The sequence below is a fragment of the Glycine soja genome, chromosome 6 (assembly GCF_004193775.1).
Source record: "Glycine soja cultivar W05 chromosome 6, ASM419377v2, whole genome shotgun sequence".
NCBI lineage: Eukaryota > Viridiplantae > Streptophyta > Magnoliopsida > Fabales > Fabaceae > Glycine > Glycine soja.
This window is the reverse complement of record NC_041007.1, coordinates 20,678,028-20,689,149: the sequence shown is the minus strand read 5'-3', so window position 1 is coordinate 20,689,149 and position 11,122 is coordinate 20,678,028. Positions and strand designations below refer to the sequence as shown.

General features: G+C 35.0%; 1 protein-coding gene across 1 annotated transcript; it reads left to right on the top strand.

Annotated features, from left to right (window-relative positions):
• The first annotated feature begins 8,842 nt into the window (after positions 1–8,842).
• LOC114415977 (uncharacterized mitochondrial protein AtMg00810-like) lies at positions 8,843–9,358 on the top strand. The gene has a single exon (XM_028380845.1). It carries the CDS (start codon positions 8,843–8,845, stop codon positions 9,356–9,358), a length of 516 nt encoding a protein of 171 aa, XP_028236646.1.
• The last annotated feature ends 1,764 nt before the right edge of the window (positions 9,359–11,122 follow it).

Here is an 11,122-nt window from a genome sequence, read left to right as displayed (position 1 = left end):
TCTCATTTAGTTCCCTATATGGAAGGAGTTCAACCTTGTCCCTCACTTCCATATTAAGCCCACTAAGGAACCTAGCTATGCTTGTTCTTTCCTTCTCCCTAAGTCCAGCTCTTAAAAGTAGTAGTTCCATTTTTTGTCTATATTCTTCAACACTCATACTCCCTTGTCTAAGCCTTTGGAGCTTATCCATAAGCTCCCTTTCATAGTAGGAGAGAATGTGCCTCTTCCTAAAGGCACTCTTAAGATCATTCCAATACTCTACTGGAGGATCCCCATGAATCCTTTGTTCCCTAACAAGGGAAGTCCACCAATAGAGGACATACCCTTGAAAGCCTTAGCCAATGGAACTTTTCTCTCTTCGCTAATATGATGGCAAGCAAAGAGTTGTTCAACCTTCATATCCCAATCTAAGTAGGCCTCAACATTATCTTTTCCATGGAAATATGGGAGGCTAATGTTAACCTCTTGAGGCCTTCTATCCTTTTCTCTTCTTTGGGAATGATGTTTAGTATGTGAACAATGACGCCCTCTACAATAGTCGCTAAGTTCTTCACTTAAACTCTTGCAAGAGTCATGACTATTATAGGAGACATGTTTTTCTCTTTTCATTTCTTTCATTATTTTTCTTCTTTCTTCCTCTCTTATTTGTTCTCTCTCATCTTGATTTATTTCTACCCTCCCTTTTCCTTTTTCATTTCTTTCTAGTTTTTCTTTCCATAACTTGAGGGAACTCAACTCATCTAAGATTCTAGATAGAGGATCCTTATGATTAGTACCCTTACCATTAATAGTAAATGAATGTTGAAACATGTGGTTCCTAAGTTGTGGTTCTTTCTTGTTGGGGGTTTGAAAAAGGTAAAAGCTAGGGTTCAAAAGAACTCAAGATAAGCAAGAAGAAAGTATTATGTAATAACAAGATAAACTAGGCGTGACTAGTAAAGAAAATAAGCTATGAAAGTAAGCAAAAAAATTAAAGTGCAAGAAATGTAAACTAGGCGAATCCTAAAAGTGTTTGGATAACCACATTTAAGGTTTCCAACAAAACACTCACTATCCTAATGGAAAATTTGCCTAAAATTATTACACACAAATGGAAGTTTGGTAACCTATTGGAGGCTCCCAACACACTTCCAATGAAAGGCCTTTTTGGTGATTCACTCAATTTGAAAGCAATGAAGGTAAGTAAATTTCCAATTACAAAATTACAAAACAATCCTTAATTTTGGTGTTTGTGCTCTCTTTGGTGATTCACTCAATTTGGAGTGCTTCTTAGTCCAATAGCTCTTAAGGCGGCCCCTTGCTTCTTGACTCAAATTCTTCAAGGGATGACACTAATCCTCATTTCCAATTCCCTATATGGCAACTCACAAACAACGAAACAAAGAGAGAAACAATAACCAAAGACCAAAAAATGAAATGAAAGTTAAACCCATAGAGTTTTAACAAGACAAATTTTCAAGGATTATTCAACAATTAAAGTAATAAAAAGCACACAAAAACAAGCTAGGACTCAAAGAGAAACCTAGAATGGCTCTAGAGTAGAGTAAAAAAAAACTAAAAAAAGTAAGACTCAAGAAACCTCTAGTTTTGACAATTTTTTTCACAATAATTTTCATTTGAAATTTCATATCTAAGATTGGTATAAAATAGGAACCAATTATAGAACAAATTTCGAGCTAAAATAACAAGCACACTTCCCTTTCACTTTTTTTTCCTAGACACTAATTTTTTCTGCCAACGTGTGTGATTTTTATTATTTTTTCCTTTTATCCAAATTACTTGGTTCTTTTTTTCTTATTTTGGTCCAGATGTCTAGAAAATTTAGTAAAAACTTCAGCTCAAAATTCATAGTGGCCAATTCCCAGTAATATTTACAAGTTCATATGTTCAAGCTGCCAGCACCAGCGATTTCAACCTAGAAATCAAGAGTAGTGTTTATGTTGCTTAAGGCTTGTATAATTACAATTTGTGTTTGCTTATGCTCAAATGTCTTGAATAAAACAATTCAAAAGAGCTTAAGACTTATTTTGATTCACAAATCCAGCCACAACTCAATTTCTTCATAGGCATCATATAGGAAACTTAGAAAACAAAACAAAGTTCAACAACAAGACTACTTCTAGGAATTGATTTAGAACATGTTATGAACTAAATAACATGCATGAATTAGACTCAAAATACAAAAGACAGGCTAAGAATGACAAGAATACATGACCAAATGTATCTAGAATTCAATCAACGAAAATCAAAATTCAACACAAACTTAGAACATAATGTGACAATTATTATGACTAAACATGGATTAAGAGATTTACAATTAGATTTTTTTTTTTTCTAATCAATATTTTGGAAGAAAATTTAGATCTAAAGGTTCAGCACAAGAAGATTATGACTGAAAAATGATAGAACCTAAAATCAACACAAAAACATGATTCAAGAGTAGATCTATAAAATTTGAACCACAAAAATGCAAGAACAAGTGTAGATCTAAGATTTAATCGGTTTATTTTTTTGAATCTAGTCTAAACAGCACCAAATCACAAGACAATGGAGGATATACATAGAGAATAAGATGAAGAACAAGGAATTAAAGTGAATTGACCGAACAAAAAGATAGAAGAAGCAAAAGAACATCACCTAGACGAAAATGGTCTTGATACCACATGATGTAGCTCCATGTGGAGCTTGTAGGCCTGGGATCTTCTTCATCAATGGAGTTCTTTGCTTCTTGAAGATCAATGACAACAAAATGGAGATGGAAGAAAGATGATTGGAGACGCCAAATTTTGGAGCCAAAATTTCACTAATTATGATTAGTGAATTTTAGCTATGGTTCAACCCACTAATCCAAGATCAAGTCCAAGATTCTCCACTAAGTGTGCTTATGTGTCATGAGGCATGTAAAACATGAAGGACATGCACAAAGTGTGACTATATGATGCGGCAATGGGGTGTAGCAAGCAAATGCTTAGTTCTCCCTCTAAAATTTAATTGGATTGGGCTTCTCCCAATTCAATTAAATTTATTTCCCAACACACACACACACACATCAAATATTCATTTAATGCGTGTGAAATTACAAAATTACCCCTAATACAAAAACTAGTCTAGGTGCCCTAAAATACAAGGGTTGAAAATCTTATATTTTTAGGGTACCCTACCTACATTATGGAGCCGTAAATACAAGGTCCAAAAATAATGAAACCTTAATCTAATATATACAAAGATAAGTGGGTTATACTTAGCCCATGGGCTCGAAATCTACCCTAAGGCTCATGAGAACCCTAGGGCCTTCTCTTGCATCTTTGACCCAATCTTCTTGGAGTATTCTATCCAATGCCCTTGGGGGGTAGGATTGCATCAGAACACTCATCAGAAACTCGCGTTGGTATTAGAGTAGGACAATGAAAATAAACATCAGTTTGGTTGTGCTTGATTGATCCATTTAGAAAAATGAATGCTAATTTTAGTTAGCAATGGTTTGAGTGTTTGTTTCTCCCAAGAATATCATATATTGAGATTGAATTTTGTTTGTGAAGGTATATTGTGTGGAAGTGTGTGGTTGTATTGAGGGTGTTTGGTGTTATTTATAGTTGTTTGAATGTTTTCCCCATTGATGAGTGTTGGATTCTCATAAGGTTTGAATTGTCTTTTTGATAAAGGCTTGTATGAAATCCAATGTTGATTGAGACGTGTCATTATTCCAATTTTGCTTTTATTGATACAATGCATAGTGTTGTCAATTTCGACAGTGATTTTACCCTGCTATCTAGTGTACCAGTCCATTATTGTTTTAAGACTTTAAATTTAAATTGTGAGTTGTCAATTCAATGTGAGTTTTGTTAGTGAAACATCTATTGCTTTTTTCAGAGACTTGGGTAAATTGCAAAGTGTTGTTAATTCTGAATGTCGTTTTACTCTGGTACATGGTGCACCAGGCGTCCATTATTACTTTCAAACTTAAATTCAAATTGTATGTTGTCAATTCAATGTCAGTTTTCTGTAAATAATAAAAACTTGATTAATTCACACACTTATAAATTTCAAGTGTCTAGGTTTTAGGGAGTTACCATTTTTTGTTATTTTCATTGTTAACATAAACTGAAATAAATCATTTATTTCATTACGTAAAGTAAGTACTACAAACAAAAACAACGAAACAAAGTAGGCAATACAAATTCACAATGATATAATGTTAAAGCAATAAACACTAACATAGCACACCACACGATAATCTCAAAGCAGAAACAACTAACACACGGATCATCCCCAGATTACCAACCTTTTTTGAATATTGGTTCATGGGAAGGAGACATGTTACTATCACTATCACTATTACTACCATGATTTTTGACCCAACAATCTACATTGCTCTCGTATTCATCTAATAGGTCTTCAAGATTGGAGGTTGAGTCATGTTGGTTGTTTGGTGGGTTATTGTAGTTACAAATTGTGGCAAATAATTCCACAAATGGTAATGTTGGTCGTTGTAAAAAATGTTGAACGTCTATCAAACATTATGATCATCTCCCAGAATAAAATATGTGTACATATGTGGTTGTCTTGGCTCAAATATCAGGCATCGAAAGTGGTTTGATATGTTAGTGTGGTTCAATGTTTATTTTTTGTTGAACAAGTTCAGCCAACTATTTAAGGGTTATGACCTTGTTGATCATGAAAGTTTTTGTATTGTTACTAATGAAGTGGTGCCCTCATTAGTGTTGCAGATTTGGTCATTGTAGTAAGCACAAACATATGCAATTGGGTGGCACATAGTGGTAGGAGTTTAGATATTTGAAAGTTATATGAATGTCTTCAACTAGTAATAGTATTTATAGAATTTATTGGTTGCGCGCAGGTGTTCATTGTGCAATCACATGCACTGGTAATTGGCATTTGAGCCTGTGCAACACATAGCCTCGAGATGCGATGAAGGTCAGTGTGTTAAGCAGTAATAATAAAAAATAATTTGAATCGTTCGCACAGGCTTTTGTATGTTGCTTGCAGGTGTTCATTGTGTGATCACATGCACTAGTAATTGACATGCGAGCCTGACCAGCACATGGCCTCGAAATGCGATAAGGATCAGTGCATTAAGCAGTAATAATAAAAAAAATAGCTTGAATCGTTCGCACATGCTTTTTGGATTATTTGACATGAAAACTATGAAATAAATTTGCCACAAATATTTCAAGGGTTGAAAAAATAGTTTTTTTTTAATATTAATTTGAGGTACTTCTTGATGAAACTGTTCATGATATATTTTTTTGACGTGAAAATTATGAAATAAATTTGCCACAGATATTTTTAATATATTGGAGATAAATTTTATAAATTGCATAACATGACTACTTAAACATTATTTTAAAGGTCAAAAACATGTTTTTTTGCTATTAATATGAGGTCATTCTTGATGAAATTGTTACGCAATATAATTTTTTTTTTGGATTTTTTGACGTGAAAAATATGAAATAAATTTGCCACAAATATTTTTAATGTATCGGGGATAAAATTTATAAATTGAATAACATGACCACTTAAAAATTGTTTTAAGGTTCGAAAACATTTTTTTTTTGCTATTAATTTGAAATCCTTCTTAATGAAATTGTTACATGATAAGGGTCAATACGGTCAACAATCATGATGCAACTGACAGACTGTTGTCTGTGATGTGCACAACTACACGCTGTTCACTCACACCTATTTCATTTCATCATGGTCAAACATGTCTTATTTAAGCAAAATTACATAACAACGACGATCTTAGAGATGTGCTAGAAACAATTGTCTAAAATCCATAATTGAATTATGCCGAATTGTATGTTGTTATTGAGCTTATTCCTCAACCATAACCACCATGTCCACAACCACAACTATTGTCTTCACAACCATTATTGTACTACAACCTGGACCTCAATGATCCAGTGTCTTCATACAACAACCTTGAAACAAAAAAAGCCTTTGACATTTATACTTCATACACACAACTATTATCCCAAAATAATTCTTTTTCTGATGCCCAACAAACCTTCTTTCACCAACAAAACCATTTCCATCACAATATTTTACAACATCACCCCATTACAACAACCGCAAACACAAACATCAAACCCAAATGAACATCCCATCGCTAATGAAGATCCCATTATACGATTTCACGAAGAAAACATGGATGATTTTAGTGAGCATGGGGATCAAGAGCTATTTCGTGACAATAATGACCAAAGCAATGACGAGGGTGTTGTTGTACCAACATCACCTCCGTTGGAATATCACCAACCTAGGTGTCCAGTGGAGTTGAACCTCGACCATCTACCACAATACTTTGATCACCACTATTTCGTTTAGCAGTAAGACCGCGTACAACCACCAATTGGTGCACTCAAGGTTGGCATGACCTTCAATGAAAAAGCACAATGCATTCAAGAAAACCTGAAACTAACTCCCCCCCCCAACACATCATGGCCAAATGCACGCACACTGTTTCTTGTCTCCTCAAGGAATTACCCAAGCATTTTGAGACACGGTAGTGGCATTGAGTTCCACTCATAGAAAGAGCAGTAGAATCCTTTAATTCTATTGGAATCTAAAGCCAGGATTTGAACACCGCTACATGAAAAACCACCTCTAGATCAATTGTTTTGTTTTAAAAATTATAAGCGTTTCTATGGTTCCACATGGCCCAACATACTGCACACCAAATTTCCTGCATCACTGATCTTCCTAGTCCTACCAATCCAACATTGCCTAATCCCAAAATTTTTTGGCATAATTCCCTCTGGTTGGCATGCTGCACTCCCAGCCATTGGTGAACTTTGTCCCACACTTTATCAGCAAAGGGACAATGAAGCAGTAAATGATCCAGTGATTCCTTGCAACCATCACAAAAAACACATGTGTAAGTTGGTGATGACAGTTGAACCCTTCGTTTCCTCATGTTATCCTTTGTTGCTAATCTTCCTCTAATTGCCCTCCACACAAACATTGTTATGTTTAATGGTAAATTCAGCTTCCACAGTTGCTTGTGTACATTCGATATATTCTCCAAGGGCCCCTCAGTGATAACATCATATGCACTACTCACTGTGAAAAGGCCCAATGAACAATCGTCCCATATTCGTGAATCATCCTCGTGAATTGAAATCTTGTGTCTATTGGCTCCTCCAAAGCGAACCAACCCTTTGATTTTCTATTTAAGATAATATGTTGCTTTCCCATATTTGCTAGATGCTCTCCAAATCCTCTCTACATGTTGGCCAAACTCTTTGTCCTCAAACCAACAATTAAGGGGGCAAAAAGGTTTGGGTCCTCAATCTACCACCCTATTTTTCATAACCAGTGATCAGAGAGGGATTGTGCCAGAGCATATTGTGTAGACCCGTTCCAAACATGCATTAATTCCTCTAACACTAAGAATCAATCAAGCCTACTTTTAGAGGGAGTAGACTGACGATGCTAAGTGAATTATGCTCCTACAATGGGAATATCCTCCACACCCATATTATGAATAAATGAATTAAACTGCTCCATGTCTCTCCCACCCAAAGGGTTATTATTCAGATCACTCCTCTCCATCATATGTCTAACTAAATTAAAGTCCCTTACTACACATCATGCCTCCTCTGAAAATTGATTTCTAAATTGTAGGAGTTGAAGCCATAACCTTTTCTTTTCAGCAATGGCAGAGGGTGCATATACATTAACACCGAGTATTATTCCCAGTCTATAAGCCTTTGAGACCCAAGAACCCACACCCTGAGAAGACACTTTCGACCTTAAAAAATATTAACTAACAATACAACATGTTTTACTTATTAATTGTTTGCCAACACCCTGAGAAGACACACCTTCTTCACACTCTACTATCCTTGATAATTCTCAATCTAACATTTCTGTTGATCATTCACAATTGGATTCCTCAAACACTTCTTATGATACATCAAATTCACCAATTACTGTTCCTCCTAGAAGATCTAACAGTGATAGAACCAGACCAAAGAAGTTTCAAGACTTTCACACTACATTCACATCAGTTGTTACTGGTCAATCCTCAAGTACTCGTTATCCTTTAGCTTCTATTTTTATCTTACAAAAATTTGTCTCCTACATACCACAGTTTTATTATGGCTACATCCTCAGAGACAAAACCTAAGTCATTTAAAGAAGCTTCCCAATCAGACAAATGGATCAAAGCAATGAATGCTGAAATTGAGGCTTTAGAGGCTAATCATACTTGGATTTTGACTAACCTCCCTCCTAACAAATCTGCTATTGGATGTAAATGGGTTTATAAAGTCAAACACAAGGCTGATCCTTTTCCCCAATGACTAAGATAACTACTGTGAGATTGTTACTTGCTTTAGCTGTTGTTAACAACTGGCATTTAAAGCAATTAGATGTGAATAATGTCTTTTTGCATGGAGACCTCAATGAAGAAGTTTACATGACTTTGCCTCCTGGTATGCACTCAATAAAATCTAATCAAGTTTATAGATTGCAAAGATCTTTGCATGGCCTTAAACAAGCCAGTAGACAGTGGTATGCTCGATTGTCTACTTTCCTCATTTCACATGGCTATAAACAGTGCTCTTCTGATCATTCTTTGTTTATTAAGCAGCATCTTCAATCTTTTATTGCTTTACTGGTTTATGTAGATGATATTGTCTAGTCAGGCAATGATCTTCTAGAGATTAAGTCCATCACTAAGCTTCTGCATGAAGTTTTTAAAATCAAAGACCTTGGTGACTTAAAATTTTTTCTTGGACTTGAAGTGGCTCGTAGTAAACAAGGGATCAATATTTGTCCAAGAAAATATGTTCTTGATATATAGCATGATGCAGACATGTTAGGAAGCAAACTTGTCTCTGCTCCAATTGATTATGCTGTAAGACTACACCAACAATTTGGAATTCCACTTGATGATATAGTAGCTTCATCATATCGTAGGCTCATTGGTCGCCTTATTTACCTCACCTATACAAGGCTCGATATCACATATGCAGTGCAACACTTAAGTCAATTTGTAGCTCATCCTTCTTCAGCTCATCAACAAGTAGCCTATAGGATTCTTAGATACTTGAAAGCAACACTAGGTTCTGGTATATTTTTCTCTGCTTCCAGCATATTGCAGCTCAAAGCATTTAGTGACTCTGACTGGGCAGGATGCATTGATACCAGGCGATCTATCACTGGCTACTCAGTTTATCTTGGTAATTTGTTTATTTCTTGGAAATCCAAAAAGCAAGCCATGGTCTCTAGAAGTTCTTCTGAGGTTGAGCATTGGGCACTAGCTAGTGCTACATGTGAATTACAATGGTTAACCCACTTGCTTAATGATTTTGGGATTGTTTACACTTGATCAACTCTTTTGTTTTGTGACAATCGCTCCGCTCTTCACATTGCTGCTAATCCTGTCTTTCATGAACGCACGAAACATATTGAGATAGACTATCAAATTGTGCGATAGAAATTACATTTAGGCCTTATCAAGTTGCTGCCCATTGCTTCTACTCAACAACTTGCAGACATATATACTAAAACACTTCCACTAGGCTCCTTCAATTTTCTTCAGTGTAAGCTAGGAATGTCAGATATACATTCTCTAGCTTTAAGGGGGATATTAACCATCATAACTAACTAAGTTTGTTAGTTATTAATTACCTAACTAACTAAGTCTGTTATAATTAGTTAGAGGTTAGTTAGAGGTGGTTAGTTTTCTGTTATGGTAGTTATAGAGTGTATATAAGTAATGAAAGATACTTTGTATGATACTCTTGTAATAATAATTCTGAACCATTTTCTATGATCAAATATTCTTTCTATTCCAATAATTTTCTTCACAAGCTATCTCTTTTTCTTTATTTGAGTTCATCCATGGCATTCCTTTATATCTTTAATAAAAACTTCTTTCTTCCAAAGCCAAAGTAGCCCACCTGTAGTGTCATTAGCTTGTGTTTCCTGCCATTCCACTTCCATGTCACCCCATATTGCACAATAGAGATTCCTACTGACTTGACTAAGCTTTGTTTCTTGAAGACAAGATATTTGAACCCCATGCTAAAAAATGATGTTTCTTATATGGGGCCACTCCACTCGTGACCCTAGCCCTCTCACATTGTAGGTTAACATGATTATTGATCTCCCTCTCCAACTCTGTCAATTTTTCCAGTGCCCTTTATTTCCATCATTTCTTTGTCCTTGGATTCTAGGTTGAGAATTGATCCCATCAACGCCTTCTTCTTTTCCTTGCATGCAACCCCAAAGCCAGCCCCCATAGCTTCAATATTATTTGCTTCTGCTTGATCATCTTTAAGAACCCCTCCTGTATTATTCTTTTAAGCAGGACACATTGACTTGTGTAAGCAAGACGAGGAGTTAGATTTGGTCTTTAGAGAGAAACAAATGGCCTCCTTTTATCAGTTGGGTTGTAGTCGGGCTTCAAGCCGCTATCACAAGGTACTGAGGCTACTTTTCTTTTTACACTCCCTTCTTTGATAGAGTCACTCTGGACCGCCCCTTTCTTCCTTTTTCTCAAGAATTATTGCTTGATACATAGCCTTGTCTCTAAGTCATGGTTGTTTAAAAACTGATGTTGTTGTTTACTAATAACATTGGTTTTTCTAAAAACCGATGTTGTTTTATGGTTTATTTTTAAATATCATATTTTTTAATTACCAACTTGTAATTAATTCAAATCATAACTTATTATTGAAAGTTGTAAAAGAAACACATAAAATTAGCCATGCACCAAAAGTTATAAACGAAGTATATATATATATATATATATATATATATATATATATATATATATATATATATCATGCACCAAGAGTTATAAACATTTCTAAACAAAAATTTACAAATTGATGATAACATATTAGAGTAGTAATGTACTTTAATTACAAACAAACCCAAAATAAAACAAAGTTTGAAGTTGGATCTGGGAACTCAAATATAATTTGAATTCCAAGAAGCAAATTATGTGATTGTGCAAAACTCCTCCATCCATTTCCAATTTTTGTAATCTTCCTATGATGATTATAAACTATCCTACACTCCGCAGTCCATTCCAACTTCAAAATGAGTGAATTTTGCAGCTTTCATAAATGAGTACATGGTACTC